Here is a 20,000-nt window from a genome sequence, read left to right as displayed (position 1 = left end):
TTCCAGAACCTTCCGGAACTTTCTAGAACTTTCCAGAACAGCCTAGAGCTTTCAACAGGGATTCCTGGGGAACCTTCCAGAACCTTCTGCAACTTTCCATAACTTTCCAAACAGCCTAGGGCTTTCAACAGGGATTCGGGGATTCCTGGGGAACCTAGAACCTTCCAGAACCTTCCAGAACTTTCTAGAACAGCCTAGGGCTTTCAACAGGGATTCAGGGATTCCTGGGGAACCTTCCAGAACCTTCTGTAACTTTCCATAACTTTCTAGAACAGCCCAGAGCTTTCAACAGGGATTCGGGGATTCCTGGGGGACCTAGAACCTTCCAGAACCTTCTGCAACTTTCCATAACTTTCTAGAACAGCCTAGAGATTTCAACAGGGATTCGGGGATTCCTGGGGAACCTAGAACCTTCTGTAACTTTCCATAACTTTCCAGAACAGCCTAGAGCTTTCAACAGGGATTCCTGGGGAACCTTCCAGAACCTTCTGCAACTTTCCATAACTTTCCAGAACAGCCTAGAGCTTTCAACAGGGATTCGGGGATTCCTGGGGGACCTAGAACCTTCCAGAATCTTCTGCAACTTTCCATAACTTTCCAGAACAGCCTAGAGCTTTCAACAGGGATTCGGGGATTCCTGGGGAACCTAGAACCTTCCAGAACCTTCCGGAACTTTCCATAACTTTCTAGAACAGCCTAGAGATTTCAACAGGGATTCGGGGATTCCTGGGGAACCTAGAACCTTCTGTAACTTTCCATAACTTTCCAGAACAGCCTAGAGCTTTCAACAGGGATTCCTGGGGAACCTTCCAGAACCTTCTGCAACTTTCCATAACTTTCCAGAACAGCCTAGAGCTTTCAACAGGGATTCGGGGATTCCTGGGGGACCTAGAACCTTCCAGAATCTTCTGCAACTTTCCATAACTTTCCAGAACAGCCTAGAGCTTTCAACAGGGATTCGGGGATTCCTGGGGAACCTAGAACCTTCCAGAACCTTCCGGAACTTTCCATAACTTTCCAGAATAGCCTAGAGCTTTCAACAGGGATTCGGGGATTCCTGGGGAACTTTCCAGAACCTTCTGCAACTTTCCATAACTTTCCAGAACAGCCTAGAGCTTTCAAAAGGGATTCGGGGATTCCTGGGGAACCTAGAACCTTCCAGAACTTTACAGAACAGCCTATAACTTTTGACTGAAGGGGACTTGGGGTGTCCATTGCGGGAATGTTCCGGAATGTTCCCAGGGAGTCTAGAACCTTCCAGCACCTTCTGGAACTGTCTAGAACTGCCTCTAACTTCCAACAGGGTAGCGGATTCTGGGAAGTCCAGGACCTTCTAGAACCTCCTGGAACTTTCCAGAACAGTCGAACCCTGCCTTGAACTCAGATGTGCAACTTCACGGAGCCTAGAACCTTCCAGAACTTTCCAGAATGGCCTAGAACCTTCGAAAGGGAAGGGGACTGGGGGAATCATGTGAAGTCCAGAACCTTCTAGAACCTTCCAAAACGGTCTAGAACCACCCGGAATCTTCTGAAATGTTCCAGAACTATCTAGAACAGCCTCTAACTTCCAACAGGGAAGGGGATCTGGGAATCCCCAGGGAGATCCACTACCTTGATGATCTTCTAGAGGTTTTGCCAGGTCTCCTCCAGAGCTTCACAGGTTCGAAGCCACCCGGAAAGGAACCTAGAACCTCCCATAACTTTCTAGAACAGCCCCGAATTTGGGATCCACCACCTTGATGATCTTCTAAAAGGAACCTAGAACCTCACAGAACTTTCTAGAACAGCCCCGAATGTGGGATCCACCACCTTGATGATCTAAAAGGAACCTAGAACCTCACAGAACTTTCTAGAACAGCCCCAAATGTGGGATCCACCACCTTGATGATCTTCTAAAAGGAACCTAGAACCCCACAGAACTTTCTAGAGCAGCCCCGAATGGGGGATCCACTACCTTGATGATCTTCTGCAGGTTCCGCAGGTCTTCTGCAGCGCCTCCATGGTGAACCAAGTGTACAGGTTCGAGGCGACCCAGAAAGGAACCTAGAACCTTCCAGAACCTTCAAAAACTTTCTAAAATGGGATCTGGGGATCCCCAGGGAAATCCACTACCTTGATGATCTCTTGGAGGTTCCGCCAGGGGTTCGAGGCCACCCAAAAGTGAACCTAGAACCTACCAAAACTTTCCAGAACAGTCTCTAACTTTTCAATTTCCAGGGAGATCCACTACCTTGATTTTCTGAAGGTTCCAACAGTTCTAGATCTTCCCATAACTTGGGGAATTCCCAGGAGTCTAGAACCTTCTGAAACTTCCCAGAACAGCCTAGAACCTCTGACAGGGAAGTGATCTAGGGATCCACTACCTTGATGATCTTCTGGAGGCTCTGCCAGCCAGCCAGCCAGAAGGGAACCTAGAACCTTCCAGAACAGCCCAGAATGTGGGTTCTGGGGATCCACCACCTTGATGATCTTCTGGAGACTCTGCCAGCCACCCAGAAGGGAACCTAGAACCTTCCAGAACCTTTCTAGAACAGCCCAGAATGTGGGATCTGGGGATCCACTACCTTGATGATCTTCTGGAAGCTCTGCCAGCCAGAAAGAAGGGAACCTAGAACCTTCCTGAACCTTTCTATAACAGCCCAGAATGTGGGATCTGGGGATCCACCACCTTGATGATCTTCTGGAGACTCTGCCAGCCACCCCGAAGGTAACCTAGAACCTTCTAGAACCTTCCAAAACTTTCTAGAACAGCCCCAAATGGGGGATCCGCTACCTTGATGATCCTCTGCAGGTTCCACCAGTATAGTCTCCTGGTATACGGGTTCAAGGCCGCCTGGAAAGGAACCTAGAACCTTCCAGAACAGCCCAGTTTGGGATCCACTACCTTGAGAATCTCCTGGAGGTTCCACCAGTATAGTCTCCTGGTATACGGGTTCAAGGCCACCCGGAAAGGAACCTAGAACCTTCCAGAACCTTCCAAAATTTCTACAACAGCCCCGAACGTGGGATCCACTACCTTGATGATCTTCTGCAGGTTCCGCCAGGTCTCCTCCAGACCTCCATGGTGAACCAAGTGTAGGGGTTCGAGGCGACCCAGAGAGGAACCTAGAACCGTCCATAACCTCCTGGAACCTTCTAGAACAGCCTAGAACTTCTGACAGGGAATGGGATTGGGGGATCCCCAGGGAGATCCACTACCTTGATGATCTTCTGGAGGTTCCGCCAGATCCAGAACTTCCCAGAACTTGGGGGTTCACGGGAGTCTAGAACCTTCTAAAACTTTCCAGAACAGCCTAGAACATCCGACAGGGAAGGGGATCTGAGGATCCACTACCTTGGCGATCTTCTGGAGTTCTGCCAGCCACCCAGAAGGGAACCTAGAACCTTCCCGAACCTTCCCAAAACTTTCTACTTCTACTGTACGGGTTCGAGGCCACCTGGAAAGGAACCTAGAACCTGCCAGAACTTTCTAGAACAGCCCCGAACGTGGGATCCACTACCTTGATGATCTTCTGCAGGTTCCGCCAGGTCTCCTCCAGACCTCCATGGTGAACCAAGTGTAGGGGTTCGAGGCGACCCAGAAAGGAACCTAGAACCGTCCATAACCTCCTGGAACCTTCTAGAACAGCCTAGAACTTCTGACAGGGAATGGGATTGGGGGATCCCCAGGGAGATCCACTACCTTGATGATCTTCTGGAGGTTCCGCCAGAGCCAGAACTTCCCAGAACTTGGGGGTTCACGGGAGTCTAGAACCTTCTAAAACTTTCCAGAACAGCCTAGAACATCCGACAGGGAAGGGGATCTGAGGATCCACTACCTTGACGATCTTCTGGAGGTTCTGCCAGCCACCCAGAAGGGAACCTAGAACCTTCCCGAACCTTCCCAAAACTTTCTACTTCTACTGTACGGGTTCGAGGCCACCTGGAAAGGAACCTAGAACCTGCCAGAACTTTCCAGAACAGCCCCAAACGTGGGATCCACTACCTTGATGATCTTCTGCAGGTTCCGCCAGGTCTCCTCCAGCGCCTCCATGGTGAACCAAGTGTACGGGTTCGAGGCGACCCGGAAGCTCCGGATCTGCCTCTCCAGCTCGGCCAATTGGTTGAAGTCGGCCTGGGCGGAGCTTAGGGAGGCGCGGAACGCGTCGTGCGCCTCCCTCAGCGCCCGGATCTCCTCCAGCGAATTGCAGCGCACGGGATCCGTTAGATCCTCCTCGGCGTTCTCGAACCAGCTGTTGAAGGCGGAGGCCTTTTTGGCAAAGGTGAGGAAGAGATCTTCCACCTGTTGATGACAAGAAAGAAAAATTATTATTATTATTATTATTATTATTATTATTATTATTATTAATAATAATAATAATAATAATAATAATGAGAATAACGATGATCTCCATCTAGGGGAGAGGAGGGTTCCAACCTGCCCCCTTTTTCTCCCCACTGAAGCCCCGCCCCCTTCTCTCCCCACTGAAGCCCCACCCTTTCCTCCCCACTGAAGCCCCAGCCCCTTTCTCTGCCCCCCACCGAAGCCCCACCCACCTTCCGGAAGCTTGTACTATTTCCTATGGGTCCCACCTTGCCCCCTTTTCCTCCCCACTGAAGCCCCGCCCCCTTCTCTGCCCCTTCTCTCCCCACTGAAGCCCCGCCCCTTTGCCCCCTTCTCTCCCCACTGAAGCCCCACCCTTTCCTCCCCACTGAAGCCCCACCCCCTTTCTCTGCCCCCCACCGAAGCCCCACCCACCTTCCGGAAGCTTGTACTATTTCCTATGGGTCCCACCTTGCCCCCTTTCCCTCCCCACTGAAGCCCTGCCCCCTTTCTCTGCCCCCCACCGAAGCCCCACCCACCTTCCGGAAGCTTGTACTATTTCCTATGGGTCCCACCTTGCCCCCTTTCCCTCCCCACTGAAGCCCTGCCCCCTTCTCTGCCCCCTTCTCTCCCCACTGAAGCCCCGCCCCTTTGCCCCCTTTTCTCCCCACTGAAGCCCCACCCTTTCCTCCCCACTGAAGCCCCACCCCCTTTCTCTGCCCCCCACCGAAGCCCCACCCACCTTCCGGAAGCTTGTACTATTTCCTATGGGTCCTACCTTGCCCCCTTTCCCTCCCCACTGAAGCCCTGCCCCCTTCTCTGCCCCCTTCTCTCCCCACTGAAGCCCCGCCCCTTTGCCCCCTTCTCTCCCCACTGAAGCCCCACCCTTTCCTCCCCACTGAAGCCCCACCCCCTTTCTCTGCCCCCCACCGAAGCCCCACCCACCTTCCGGAAGCTTGTACTATTTCCTATGGGTCCCACCTTGCCCCCTTTTCCTCCCCACTGAAGCTCCGCCCCTTTCTCTGCCCCCTTTCTTCTTCCACCCTTTTTCTCCCCACTGAAGCTCCGCCCCCTTTCTCTGCCTCTCTTTCCCCGCCCACCTTCCAGAAGCTTCTACTATATCCTATGGGTCCCACCTTGCCCCCTTTTTCTCCCCACTGAAGTCCCACCACCTTTCTCTGCCCCCCACAGAAGCCCCACCCACCTTCCAGAAGCTTCTTCTATTTCTTATGGGTCCCACCTTGCCCCCTTTTTCTCCCCACCGAAGCTCCGCCCCTTTCTTCTGCCCCATTTTTCTCCCCACTGAAGCCCCACCCCTTTCCTCTCCACTGAAGCTCCACCCCCTTTCCCTGCCCCCCATGGGAGCCCCACCCACCTTCCGGAAGCTTCTATTTCCTATGGGTCCCACCTTGCCCCCTTTTTCTCCCCACTGAAGCTCCACCCCCACTGAAGCTCCACCTCTTTCTCTGCCCCTTTCTTCTTCTGCCCCCTTTTTCTCCCCACTGAAGCCCTGCCCCACTCTCTGCCCCCCGTTCTCTCCCCACCCACCTTCCAAAAGCTTCTACTATTTCCTATGGGTCCCACAGCTGCCCCCTTTCCCTCCTCACTGAAGCCCCAGCCCCTTTCTCTGCCCCCCACCGAAGCCCCCCCACCTTCCGGAAGCTTCTTGTCTTTCCTATGGGTCCCACCTTGCCCCCTTTTCCTCCCCACTGAAGCTCCACCCCACTGAAGCTCCACCCCTTCTCTGCCCTGCCCCTTCCAGAAGCTTCTACTATTTCCTATGGGTCCCACAGCTGCCCCCTTTCCCTCCCCACTGAAGCCCCGCCCCTTCTCTGCCCCCTTTCTCCCCACTGAAGCCCCGCCCACCTTCCAGAAGCTTCCAGTAGCTGCTTCTATATCCTATGGGTCCCAAACCTGCCCCCTTTTTCTCCCCACTGAAGCCCCAGACCCCTTTCCCCCAACTCCTTTCCTATGGGTCCCGACTTGCCCCCTTCTTCTTCCGGGCGGTGGAGCCGGCCAGCAATTGGTTCCAGCGCTACCTATGGGTCCCGACCTGCCCCCTTTCTCTCCCCACTGAAGCCCCACCCCTTTCTCTGCCCCCTTTTCTCCCCACTGAAGCCCCATCCCTTTCTCTGCATCCCTTTCTCTGCCCCACTGAAGCCCCACCCCTGTTCCTGGGCTTCCAGAAGCTTCTTCTATGGGTCCCGACCTGCCCCCTTTTTCTCCCCACTGAAGCCCCGCCCCTTTCTCTGCCCCCTTTCTCTGCCCCTCCCACCTTCTGGAAGTCTTACTGTGCTTCCGGAAGCTTCTTCTATTTCGTATGGGTCCCGACCTGCCCCCTTTTCCTCCCCACTGAAGCCCCGCCCTTTCTCTGCTCCACTTTTCTATGGGTCCCATCTCCCCACGGAAGCCCCACCCACCTTCCGGAAGCTTATTCTATTTCCTATGGGTCCCATCTCCCCACGGAAGCCCCACCCACCTTCCAGAAGCTTATTCTATTTCCTATGGGTCCCACCTTGCCCCCTTTTTCTCCCCACTGAAGCTCCGCCCCCTATCTCTGCCCTGCTCCCTTTCTCTCCCCGCCCACCTTCCAGAAGCTTCTACTATTTCCTATGGATCCCACAGCTGCCCCCTTTCCCCCCCACTGAAGCCCCGCCCCTTTTTCTGCCCACATAAGCCCCACCCCCTTTCTATTTCCTATGGGTCCCAACATTCCTTTTTTCTCCCCACTGAAGCCCCGCCCCCTTTCCATTTCCTATGGGTCCCAACCTGTCCCCTTTCCCTCTTTCCCCCTGCCCCACGGAAGCCCCACCCACCTTCCGGAAGTGTTCCTGGTCTTCCAGGCGCTTGTTCTATTTCCTATGGGTCCTACCCCCTTTTTTCTATGGGTCCTGCCCCCTTTCCCTCCTTCCCTACCCCACGGAAGCCCCGCCCACCTCCCGGAAGTCTTCCTGGGCTTCCGGAAGCTTCTTCTTCTGCCCCTTTTTCTCCCCACTGAATCCCCGCCCCCTTTCCATTTCCTATGGGTCCCGAACTGCCCCCTTTCCCTCCCCACTCAAGCCCCGCCCCTTTTTCCTCCCCACATAAGCCCCGCCCCCTTTCCATTTCCTATGGGTCCCACCCTGCCCCTTTTCCTCCCCACTGAAGCCCCGCCCCTTTCCCCCCAGAAGCCCCGTCCCCTTCCCATTTCCTATGGGTCCCGACCTGCCCCCTTTCCCTCTGCCCCACGGAAGCCCCGCCCACTTTCCGGAAATGCTCCTGGGCTTCCAGAAGCTTCTTCTCTGGGTCCCGAGTTGCCCCCTTTGTCTCCCCACAGAAGCCCCGCCCCCTTTCCATTTCCTATGGGTCCCTCTTTCCCCCTGCCCCACGGAAGCCCCGCCCACCTTCCGGAAGTGCTCCTGGGCTTCCAGAAGCTTCTTCTTCCGGGCGGCCAATCCGGCCAGCAATTGGTTCCAGCGCTTCGTCAGGGAGGCGTGTCCCCTTTTTCTCCCCACTGAAGCCCTGCCCCCTTTTTCTCCCCACTGAAGCCCCGCCCACATCCCGGAAGCTTCTATTTCCTATGGGTCACAACCTGCCCCCTTTTCCTCCCCACTGAAGCCTTCCTGAAGCTGCTTCTTCTGCCCCCTTTTTCTCCCCACTGAAGCCCCGCCCCTTACTCTGCCCCCTTTTTCTCCCCACTGAATCCCCGCCCACCTTCCGGAAGTCTTCCTGGGCTTCTGGAAGCTTCTTCTTTTGCCCCCTTTTTCTCCCCACGGAAGCCCCGCCCACCTTCCAGAAGCTTCTCCTCTTTCCTATGGGTCCCAGCCTGCCCCACGGAAACCCCGCCCACCTTATGGAAGTGTTCCTGGGCTTCCAGAAGCTTCTTCTTCCGGGCGGCCGATCCGGCCAGCAATTGGTTCCAGCGCTTCGTCAGGGAGGCGTGTCCCTTTTTTCTCCCCACGGAAGCCCCACCCCCTTTCTATTTCCTATGGGTCCTGACCTGCCCCCTTTTTTCTCCCCACTGAAGCCCTGCCCCCTTTCTCTGCCCCCAACCTGCCCCCTTTTTCTTCCCACTGAAGCCCTCCCCTTTTTTCTCCCCACTGAAGCCCCGCCCACCTTCCAGAAGCTTCCATTTCCTATGGGTCACAACCTGCCCCCTTTTCCTCCCCACTGAAGCCCTGCCCCTTTCTCTGCCCCCAACCTGCCCCCTTTTCCTCCCCACTGAAGCCCTGCCCACATCCTGCCCCCTTTCCCTCCCCACTGAAGCCCCGCCCACAACCTGCCCCCTTTTCACCCCACAGAAGCCCCGCCCACAATCTGCCCCTTTTCCTCCCCACTGAAGCCCCGCCCACCACCTGCCCCCTTTTCTCCCCACAGAAGCCCCGCCCACCACCTGCCCCCTGTTCCTCCCCACTGAAGCCCCGGACCCCTTTCCCCCCAAACCCTTTTCCTATGGGTCCCGACTTGCCCCCCTTCTCTGCCCCCCACCATAGTCCCGCCCACCTTCCAGAAGCTTCTCCTTCTATCTCCTAGGGGTCTCGACCTGCCCCCTTTTTCTCCCCACGGAAGCCCCGCCCACCTTCCAGAAGCTTCTCCTCTTTCCTATGGGTCCCAGCCTGCCCCACGGAAGCCCCGCCCACCTTCCGGAAGTGCTCCTGGGCTTCCAGAAGCTTCTTCTTCCGGGCGGCCGATCCGGCCAGCAATTGGTTCCAGCGCTTCGTCAGGGAGGCGTGTCCCCTTTTTCTCCCCACGGAAGCCCTGCCCCCTTTTTCTCCCCACTGAAGCCTTCCTGAAGCTGCTTCTTCTGCCCCCTTGTTCTCCCCACCGAAGCCCCGCCCCTTACTCTGCCCCCTTTTTCTCCCCACTGAATCCCCGCCCACCTTCCGGAAGTCTTCCTGGGCTTCTGGAAGCTTCTTCTTTTGCCCCCTTTTTCTCCCCACGGAAGCCCCGCCCACCTTCCAGAAGCTTCTCCTCTTTCCTATGGGTCCCAGCCTGCCCCACGGAAGCCCCGCCCACCTTCCGGAAGTGCTCCTGGGCTTCCAGAAGCTTCTTCTTCCGGGCGGCCGATCCGGCCAGCAATTGGTTCCAGCGCTTCGTCAGGGAGGCGTGTCCCTTTTTTCTCCCCACGGAAGCCCCACCCCCTTTCTATTTCCTATGGGTCCTGACCTGCCCCCTTTTTTCTCCCCACTGAAGCCCTGCCCCCTTTCTCTGCCCCCAACCTGCCCCCTTTTTCTTCCCACTGAAGCCCTCCCCTTTTTTCTCCCCACTGAAGCCCCGCCCACCTTCCAGAAGCTTCCATTTCCTATGGGTCACAACCTGCCCCCTTTTCCTCCCCACTGAAGCCCTGCCCCTTTCTCTGCCCCCAACCTGCCCCCTTTTCCTCCCCACTGAAGCCCTGCCCACATCCTGCCCCCTTTCCCTCCCCACTGAAGCCCCGCCCACAACCTGCCCCCTTTTCACCCCACAGAAGCCCCGCCCACAATCTGCCCCTTTTCCTCCCCACTGAAGCCCCGCCCACCACCTGCCCCCTTTTCTCCCCACAGAAGCCCCGCCCACCACCTGCCCCCTGTTCCTCCACTGAAGCCCCGGACCCCTTTCCCCCCAAACCCTTTTCCTATGGGTCCCGACTTGCCCCCCTTCTCTGCCCCCCACCAAAGTCCCGCCCACCTTCCAGAAGCTTCTCCTTCTATCTCCTAGGGGTCTCGACCTGCCCCCTTTTTCTCCCCACGGAAGCCCCGCCCACCTTCCAGAAGCTTCTCCTCTTTCCTATGGGTCCCAGCCTGCCCCACGGAAGCCCCGCCCACCTTCCGGAAGTGTTCCTGGGCTTCCAGAAGCTTCTTCTTCCGGGCGGCCGATCCGGCCAGCAATTGGTTCCAGCGCTTCGTCAGGGAGGCGTGTCCCTTTTTTCTCCCCACGGAAGCCCCACCCCCTTTCTATTTCCTATGGGTCCTGACCTGCCCCTTTTTTTCTCCCCACTGAAGCCCTGCCCCCTTTCTCTGCCCACAACCTGCCCCCTTTTTCTCCCCACTGAAGCCCTCCCCCTTTTCCTCCCCACTGAAGCCCTGCCCACCTTCTGGAAGCTTCTCCTTCTATTTCCTATGGATCCCAAACCTGCCCCCTTTTCCTCCCCACTGAAGCCCTGCCCACATCCTGCCCCCTTTTCCTCCCCACTGAAGCCCCGCCCACAACCTGCCCTTTTCACCCCACAGAAGCCCCGCCCACAATCGGCCCCTTTTCCTCCCCACTGAAGCCCTGCCCACATCCTGCCCCCTTTTCCTCCCCACTGAAGCCCCGCCCACAACCTGCCCCCTTTTCACCCCACAGAAGCCCCGCCCACAATCTGCCCCTTTTCCTCCCCACTGAAGCCCCACCCACCACCTGCCCCCTTTTCTCCCCACAGAAGCCCCGCCCACCACCTGCCCCCTGTTCCTCCCCACTGAAGCCCCGGACCCCTTTCCCCCCAAACCCTTTTCCTATGGGTCCCGACTTGCCCCCCTTCTCTGCCCCCCACCTCTTTCCCCACTGCCCCACGGAAGCCCCGCCCACTTTCCGGAAATGCTCCTGGGCTTCCAGAAGCTTCTTCTCTGGGTCCCGAGTTGCCCCCTTTGTCTCCCCACAGAAGCCCCGCCCCCTTTCCATTTCCTATGGGTCCCTCTTTCCCCCTGCCCCACGGAAGCCCCGCCCACCTTCCGGAAGTGTTCCTGGGCTTCCAGAAGCTTCTTCTTCCGGGCGGCCGATCCGGCCAGCAATTGGTTCCAGCGCTTCGTCAGGGAGGCGTGTCCCCTTTTTTCCCCCACGGAAGCCCTGCCCCCTTTTTCTCCCCACTGAAGCCCCGCCCACATTCCGGAAGCTTCTATTTCCGGTGGGTCACAACCTGCCCCCTTTTCCTCCCCACTGAAGCCTTCCTGAAGCTGCTTCTTCTGCCCCCTTTTTCTCCCCACTGAAGCCCCGCCCCTTACTCTGCCCCCTTTTTCTCCCCACTGAATCTCCGCCCACCTTCTGGAAGTCTTCCTGGGCTTCTGGAAGCTTCTTCTTTTGCCCCCTTTTTCTCCCCACGGAAGCCCCGCCCACCTTCCAGAAGCTTCTCCTCTTTCCTATGGGTCCCAGCCTGCCCCACAGAAGCCCCGCCCACCACCTGCCCCCTGTTCCTCCCCACTGAAGCCCCGGACCCCTTTCCCCCCAAACCCTTTTCCTATGGGTCCCGACTTGCCCCCCTTCTCTGCCCCCCACCGAAGTCCCGCCCACCTTCCAGAAGCATCTCCTTCTATCTCCTAGGGGTCTCGACCTGCCCCCTTTTTCTCCCCACGGAAGCCCCGCCCACCTTCCAGAAGCTTCTCCTCTTTCCTATGGGTCCCAGCCTGCCCCACGGAAGCCCCGCCCACCTTCCGGAAGTGCTCCTGGGCTTCCAGAAGCTTCTTCTTCCGGGCGGCCGATCCGGCCAGCAATTGGTTCCAGCGCTTCGTCAGGGAGGCGTGTCCCTTTTTTCTCCCCACGGAAGCCCCACCCCCTTTCTATTTCCTATGGGTCCTGACCTGCCCCTTTTTTTCTCCCCACTGAAGCCCTGCCCCCTTTCTCTGCCCACAACCTGCCCCCTTTTTCTCCCCACTGAAGCCCTCCCCTTTTTTCTCCCCACTGAAGCCCCGCCCACCTTCCAGAAGCTTCCATTTCCTATGGGTCACAACCTGCCCCCTTTTCCTCCCCACTGAAGCCCTGCCCCTTTCTCTGCCCCCAACCTGCCCCCTTTTCCTCCCCACTGAAGCCCTGCCCACCTTCCGGAAGCTTCTCCTTCTATTTCCTATGGATCCCAAACCTGCCCCCTTTTCCTCCCCACTGAAGCCCTGCCCACATCCTGCCCCCTTTTCCTCCCCACTGAAGCCCCGCCCACAACCTGCCCCCTTTTCAACCCACAGAAGCCCCGCCCACAACCTGCCCCCTTTTCCTCCCCACTGAAGCCCCACCCACAACCTGCCCCCTTTTCACCCCACAGAAGCCCCGCCCACAACCTGCCCCCTTTTCACCCCACAGAAGCCCCGCCCACAATCTGCCCCTTTTCCTCCCCACTGAAGCCCCACGCACCACCTGCCCCCTTTTCTCCCCACAGAAGCCCCGCCCACCACCTGCCCCCTGTTCCTCCCCACTGAAGCCCCGGACCCCTTTCCCCCCAAACCCTTTTCCTATGGGTCCCGACTTGCCCCCCTTCTCTGCCCCCCACCGAAGTCCCGCCCACCTTCCAGAAGCATCTCCTTCTATCTCCTAGGGGTCTCGACCTGCCCCCTTTTTCTCCCCACGGAAGCCCCGCCCACCTTCCAGAAGCTTCTCCTCTTTCCTATGGGTCCCAGCCTGCCCCACGGAAGCCCCGCCCACCTTCCGGAAGTGCTCCTGGGCTTCCAGAAGCTTCTTCTTCCGGGCGGCCGATCCGGCCAGCAATTGGTTCCAGCGCTTCGTCAGGGAGGCGTGTCCCTTTTTTCTCCCCACGGAAGCCCCACCCCCTTTCTATTTCCTATGGGTCCTGACCTGCCCCTTTTTTTCTCCCCACTGAAGCCCTGCCCCCTTTCTCTGCCCACAACCTGCCCCCTTTTTCTCCCCACTGAAGCCCTCCCCTTTTTTCTCCCCACTGAAGCCCCGCCCACCTTCCAGAAGCTTCCATTTCCTATGGGTCACAACCTGCCCCCTTTTCCTCCCCACTGAAGCCCTGCCCCTTTCTCTGCCCCCAACCTGCCCCCTTTTCCTCCCCACTGAAGCCCTGCCCACCTTCCGGAAGCTTCTCCTTCTATTTCCTATGGATCCCAAACCTGCCCCCTTTTCCTCCCCACTGAAGCCCTGCCCACATCCTGCCCCCTTTTCCTCCCCACTGAAGCCCCGCCCACAACCTGCCCCCTTTTCAACCCACAGAAGCCCCGCCCACAACCTGCCCCCTTTTCCTCCCCACTGAAGCCCCACCCACAACCTGCCCCCTTTTCACCCCACAGAAGCCCCGCCCACAACCTGCCCCCTTTTCACCCCACAGAAGCCCCGCCCACAATCTGCCCCTTTTCCTCCCCACTGAAGCCCCACGCACCACCTGCCCCCTTTTCTCCCCACAGAAGCCCCGCCCACCACCTGCCCCCTGTTCCTCCCCACTGAAGCCCCGGACCCCTTTCCCCCCAAACCCTTTTCCTATGGGTCCCGACTTGCCCCCCTTCTCTGCCCCCCACCGAAGTCCCGCCCACCTTCCAGAAGCTTCTCCTTCTATCTCCTAGGGGTCTCGACCTGCCCCCTTTTTTCTCCCCACTGAAGCCCCGCTACGTATGGGCCAAGGTTAGGGGTCAATGCTAGGATTTAGTCGGGGTTAAGGCTCCTCTGCCCCGAACCCAGACCCCCTTTTTCCCACCCAACCCCTTTCCTCTGGGTCCCAACCTGCCCCCTTTCCCTCTTTCCCCACTGCCCCACGGAAGCCCCGCCCCCTTTCCAGAAATGCTCCTGGGCTTCCAGAAGCTTCTTCTCTGGGTCCCGAGTTGCCCCCTTTTTCTCCCCACAGAAGCCCCGCCCCCTTTCCATTTCCTATGGGTCCCTCTTTCCCCCTGCCCCACGGAAGCCCCGCCCACCTTCCGGAAGTGTTCCTGGGCTTCCAGAAGCTTCTTCTTCCGGGCGGCCGATCCGGCCAGCAATTGGTTCCAGCGCTTCGTCAGGGAGGCGTGTCTGGCCTCGATGGCTTTCGATTGGACGTGGCGGGCGGCCAATAGCTGCTCTTTCAGGGCGGCGATGTTGGAGATCCCTTCCTGCTGGAAGGCCTGGAGGCCGGCGTCAAAGGTTTCCTGGTTGGGGGGCAGGAAAAGTGGGGCAGGGGTTAGGGTTGTGTGGGGTGCGGATTCGAATTCCGGGGGGAGAAATCTGTGGGGCGCGGGTTTGAATTCTGTGGGGCGCGGGTTCGGATTATGGGGTGCGAATTCTGTGGGGCACAGGTTCAAATTCTGTGGGGCGGATTCTGGGTTGGGGGTAAAGTGTGGGGCAAGGGTTCGGATTGTGTGGGGCAGAACGTTCTGCCCACCTGGTTTGAATTCTGTGGGGCAGGAAGCTCCGCCCATCCAGATTAGGGTTAGAGGTTCGAATTCTGTGGGTGTTGGAAGGCCTGGAGGCCGGCGTCAAAGGTTTCCTGGTTGGGGGGCAGGAAAAGTGGGGCAGGGGTTAGGGTTGTGTGGGGTGCAGATTCGAATTCGGTGGGGAGAAATCTGTGGGGCGCGGGTTTGAATTCTGTGGGGCGCGGGCTCCAAAGGCTGGCGTCGAAGGGTTGGGGGCAGAAAAAGTGGGGCAGGGGTTAGGGTGGTGTGGGGCGGGAGGCTCCACCCACCTGGGTCGGGAGGGGTCAGGGGAGGGGGTTCGAATTGTGTGGGGCGCGGGTTGGAAATCTGTGGGGCGAATTCTGTGGGGCGCGGGTTCGGATTATGGGGTGCGAATTCTGTGGGGCACAGGTTCGAATTCTGTGGGGCGGATTCTGGGTTGGGGGTAAAGTGTGGGGCAAGGGTTCGGATTGTGTGGGGCAGAACGTTCTGCCCACCTGGTTTGAATTCTGTGGGGCAGGAAGCTCCGCCCATCCAGATTAGGGTTAGAGGTTTGAATTCTGTGGGTGTTGGAAGGCCTGGAGGCCGGCGTCAAAGGTTTCCTGGTTGGGGGGCAGGAAAAGTGGGGCAGGGGTTAGGGTTGTGTGGGGTGCGGATTCGAATTCCGGGGGGAGAAATCTGTGGGGCGCGGGTTTGAATTCTGTGGGGCGCGGGTTCGGATTATGGGGTGCGAATTCTGTGGGGCACAGGTTCAAATTCTGTGGGGCGGATTCTGGGTTGGGGGTAAAGTGTGGGGCAAGGGTTCGGATTGTGTGGGGCAGAACGTTCTGCCCACCTGGTTTGAATTCTGTGGGGCAGGAAGCTCCGCCCATCCAGATTAGGGTTAGAGGTTCGAATTCTGTGGGTGTTGGAAGGCCTGGAGGCCGGCGTCAAAGGTTTCCTGGTTGGGGGGCAGGAAAAGTGGGGCAGGGGTTAGGGTTGTGTGGGGTGCGGATTCGAATTCCGGGGGGAGAAATCTGTGGGGCGCGGGTTTGAATTCTGTGGGGCGCGGGTTCGGATTATGGGGTGCGAATTCTGTGGGGCACAGGTTCAAATTCTGTGGGGCGGATTCTGGGTTGGGGGTAAAGTGTGGGGCAAGGGTTCGGATTGTGTGGGGCAGAACGTTCTGCCCACCTGGTTTGAATTCTGTGGGGCAGGAAGCTCCGCCCATCCAGATTAGGGTTAGAGGTTCGAATTCTGTGGGTGTTGGAAGGCCTGGAGGCCGGCGTCAAAGGTTTCCTGGTTGGGGGGCAGGAAAAGTGGGGCAGGGGTTAGGGTTGTGTGGGGTGCAGATTCGAATTCGGTGGGGAGAAATCTGTGGGGCGCGGGTTTGAATTCTGTGGGGCGCGGGCTCCAAAGGCTGGCGTCGAAGGGTTGGGGGCAGAAAAAGTGGGGCAGGGGTTAGGGTGGTGTGGGGCGGGAGGCTCCACCCACCTGGGTCGGGAGGGGTCAGGGGAGGGGGTTCGAATTGTGTGGGGCGCGGGTTGGAAATCTGTGGGGCGCATTCTGTGGGGCGCGGGTTCGGATTATGGGGTGCGAATTCTGTGGGGCACAGGTTCGAATTCTGTGGGGCGGATTCTGGGTTGGGGGTAAAGTGTGGGGCAAGGGTTCGGATTGTGTGGGGCAGAACGTTCTGTCCACCTGGTTTGAATTCTGTGGGGCAAGAAGCTCCGCCCACCGGGAATGGGGTTAGAGGTTCGAATTCTGTGGGGCAGGAAGCTCCGCCCATCCAGATTAGGGTTAGAGGTTCGAATTCTGTGGGTGTTGGAAGGCCTGGAGGCCGGCGTCAAAGGTTTCCTGGTTGGGGGGCAGGAAAAGTGGGGCAGGGGTTAGGGTTGTGTGGGGTGCGGATTCGAATTCGGTGGGGAGAAATCTGTGGGGCGCGGGTTCCAAAGGCTGGCGTCGAAGGGTTGGGGGCAGAAAAAGTGGGGCAAGGGTTCAAATTCTGTGGGGTGCAGGTTGGGATGATGTGGGGAGAATGCTGTGGGGCGCGGGTTCGGATTATGGGGTGCGAATTCTGTGGGGCACAGGTTCAAATTCTGTGGGGCGGATTCTGGGTTGGGGGCAAAGCGTGGGGCAAGGGTTCGGATTGTGTGGGGCAGGAAGTTCCGCCCACCTGGTTCAAATTCTGTGGGGCAGGAAGCTCCGCCCCCCACTTAGGGGGTCAGCGGGTTCAGATTATGTGGGGCAAGAAGCTCCGCCCACACGATTGAGGGAGGAGAATCAGGGTCAGGGTTTCCTGGGTTGGGGGGCAGAAAAAGTGGAGCAAGGGTTCGGATTGTGTGGGGCAGGAGGCTCCGGACAGCGGGATTGAGGGGTCAGGGGGTGGAGTGCTGTGGGGCAGGAAGCTCCGCCCACCCGGATGGAATTCTGTGGGGCAAGAAGCTCTGCCCACCCACCCAGATCAAGGAATCCCATGGGGCAAGAATCCCATGGGGCAAGAAGCTCCGCCCACCCAGATCAAATCCAATGGGGCAAGAAGCTCCACCCACCTCGATTGGGGTCAGAGGAGCGGGTTTGAATTCTGTGGGGCAGGAAGGTGGAAACACTGGGCTTGAGGGGTCAGGGGGTGGAGTGGTGTGGGGCAGGAAGCTCCGCCCATCAGGGGAGCGGGTCTGGATTATGTGGGGCAGGAATCTCTGCCGCCCTGGATTGGGGTCAGGGAGCGGGTTCGAATTCAGTGGGGCAGGGAGCTCCACCCACCTGGATAGAGGGGTCAGGAGTTGGAGTCCTGTGGGGCAGGAAGCTCCGCCCACCCAGATCAAATTATGTGGGGCAAGAAGCTCCGCCCACCTGGATTGAGGGGTCAGGGGGTGGAGTGCTGTGGGGCAAGAAGCTCCGCCCACCCAGATTGGGGTCAGGGGAGCGGGTTCAAATCCCGGATTGGGGTCAGGGGAGCGGGTTCAAATTCAGTGGGGCAGTAAGCTCCGCCCACCCGGATAGAGGGGTCAGGAGTTGGAGTCCTGTGGGGCAAGCAGCTCCGCCCCCCAGATAGGGGTCAGGGGTTTGAATCCCGTGGGGCAAGAAGCCCCACCCACCCAAACTGAATTCCATGGGGCAATAAGCTCCGCCCACCCACCCGGATCGGGACCAGGGGTTTGAATCCTGTGGGGCAAGAAGCTCCGCCCCCCACTTAGGGGTCAGAGTTAGGGGTCACCTGTTTGGTCAGCAGCGTCTGGACAGAGGAAAGATCCCGGCCGTAATCGTCAGTCTTGAGGCTGTTCTCTTTCTCCCCTAGAATATGTGGGGCAGAGAAGTGGGGCAGGGTTAGTTCAGGTTCGGGGCTTCCGTGGGGCAGACCCTATTCTTAAGCCTAAACCAACCCTAGCACTGACCCCTAAGCCAAGCCCAGCACTGACCCCTAACCTTGACCCCTAACCCTGACCCACACCTAGCACTGACCCCTAACCCAACCCTAGCACGGACCCCTAAGCCAAGCCTAGCACTGACCCCTAACCCTGACCCCTAATCCCTGACCCACACATAGCAGTGACCCCTAACCTAACCCTAGCACTGAGCCCTAAGCTTGACCCCTAACCCGGACCCACACCTAGCATTGACCCGACCCACACGTAGTATTGACCCCTAAGCCAACACTAGCACTGACCCCTAACCCTGATCCCTAGCACTGACCCCTAACTCTGCCCCTATTCCTACTCCTAACTCACCCACATCACTGACCCCTAACCCAACCCTAGCATTGACCCCTAACCCTATTCATAAGCCTACCTTGTAGTGACCCCTAACCATAACCCTAGCACTGACCCCTAACTCTAACCTTAGCATTGACCCCTAACCCAACCCTAGCACTGACCCCTAACCCTCTTCCTTACCCAACGCTAGCATTGACCCCTAACCCAACCCTAGCACTGACCCCTAACCCTATTCCTAACCCAACCCTAGCACTGACCCCTAACCCCATTCCTAACCTTAACCCAACCCTAGCATTGACCCCTAACCCTGACCCACACCTAGGATTGACCCCTAACTCTGACCCTATTCCTACCCCTAACTCAACCCTAGCACTGACCCCTAACCCTAACCCTAACCCTATTCCTAACCCAACCCTAGCACTGACCCCTAACTCCCTAGCACTGACCCCTAACCCTGACCCTATTCCTACCCCTAACTCAACCCCATCACTGCCCCCTAACCCAACCCCATCACTGCCCCCTAACCCCACCCCTCGACCCCGCAACCCGGGGGTGGGGATCCGCCCCCTACCGATCCAGGACTCCACCACGTCGGCTTTCCAGTTGAACTGGAGGAAGGCGGAGTTTTCGTCCAGTTTGGCCTTGCGCTGGGACGCCGCCCTCTACCCTCTATCCTTCCGACCCCTAACCCAACCCCATCACTGACCCCTAACCCTGAGCCCTAACCCTATTCCTAGCCCTAACCCAACCCTAGCACTGACCCCTAACCCAACTCTAGCATTGACCCCTAATCCTAACCCTCTTCCTAACCCAACCCCTGACCCCTAACCCAACCCTAGCATTGACCCCAACCCCATCACTGACCCCTAACCCTGACCCCTAACCCTATTCCTAGCCCTAACCCAACCCTAGCACTGACCCCTAACCCAACCCTAGCATTGACCCCTAATCCTAACCCTCTTCCTAACCCAACCCCTGACCCCTAACCCAACCCTAGCATTGACCCCAACCCCATCACTGACCCCTAACCCTGACCCCTAACCCCACCCCTGCCCCCTAACCCCACCCCTCGAGCCCGCAACCCGGGGGTGGGGGCCCGCCCCCTACCGATCCAGGACTCCACCACGTCGGCTTTCCAGTTGAACTGGAGGAAGGCGGAGTTTTCGTCCAGTTTGGCCTTGCGCTGAGACGCTGCCCTCTCCAGGTCGGCCACTTTGGAGCGCAGTCCGGCCATTTTGGCGGTGATGTTCTCCTCGTGGTGGTTGTTCTGGGAGGAAATGGGGGGGGATCAAAAATATATATTAATCAATTAATTAATTATATTAATTAAATTAAATATATTAATATAATTAATTATATTAATAAATTAATATAAATATATATTAATTAATATTAATAAATTAATATAAATATTAATTAATATAAATATATATTAATTAATATTAATAAATTAATATAAATATTAATTAATATAAATAAATATAAATTAATATTAATTAATTGATATAAATATTAATTAATTCATATAAATATATGAATTAAATTAATTAATTAATTATATTCATTCATTCATCGATTCATGATAAATTGTCCTCGGGGTGGTTGTTCGGGGAGGAGGGGGGGGGAAATCAAAAATTAATATAATTAATTAATTGATTGATTAATTAATTAATTGTCCTCGGGGTGGTTTTTCGGGGGAAAAATTAAAAATTAATACAATTAATTAAGTAATAATTAATTGTCGTCGGGGAGGAGGGAAAAAAATTAAAAATACAATTAATTAAGTAATAATAAATTGTCCTCGGGGTGGTTGTTCTGGGAGGAGGGGGAAAAAATAAAAATTAATACAATCAATTAATATTTTTGATTAATATTTCGAATTAATCAATCAGTGAATTAATAAATTGTCCTCGGGGTGGTTGTTTGGGGAGGAGGGAAAAAGTTAAAAATACAATTAATTAATTAATTAATATTTTCGAGTAATATCTT

At 56.9% G+C, this 20,000-nt stretch overlaps 1 protein-coding gene and 1 long non-coding RNA gene across 2 annotated transcripts in view; both read right to left on the bottom strand.

The window, feature by feature from the left end:
* The window catches only part of SPTAN1 (spectrin alpha, non-erythrocytic 1), a 189,149-nt gene that overhangs the window by 30,885 nt on the left and 138,264 nt on the right, over positions 1 to 20,000 (bottom strand). Inside the window, 4 exon segments of the mRNA XM_081846710.1 lie at positions 3,986 to 4,282; positions 13,867 to 14,076; positions 17,516 to 17,592; positions 19,119 to 19,278. Coding sequence (XP_081702836.1) covers positions 3,986 to 4,282; positions 13,867 to 14,076; positions 17,516 to 17,592; positions 19,119 to 19,278 — 744 coding nt within the window.
* Positions 2,917 to 3,561, bottom strand: LOC309334257. Its single transcript, XR_014152967.1, has 3 exons — positions 3,487 to 3,561; positions 3,123 to 3,319; positions 2,917 to 2,973 (listed from the first exon to the last, which is right to left on the bottom strand). It is a non-coding gene; the product is annotated as an uncharacterized lncRNA (long non-coding RNA).

Source organism: Podarcis erhardii (genome assembly GCF_964252035.2).
Source record: "Podarcis erhardii genome assembly, chromosome: Z".
NCBI classification, from domain to species: domain Eukaryota; kingdom Metazoa; phylum Chordata; class Lepidosauria; order Squamata; family Lacertidae; genus Podarcis; species Podarcis erhardii.
This window is presented reverse-complemented; position numbering and strand designations above follow the sequence as displayed.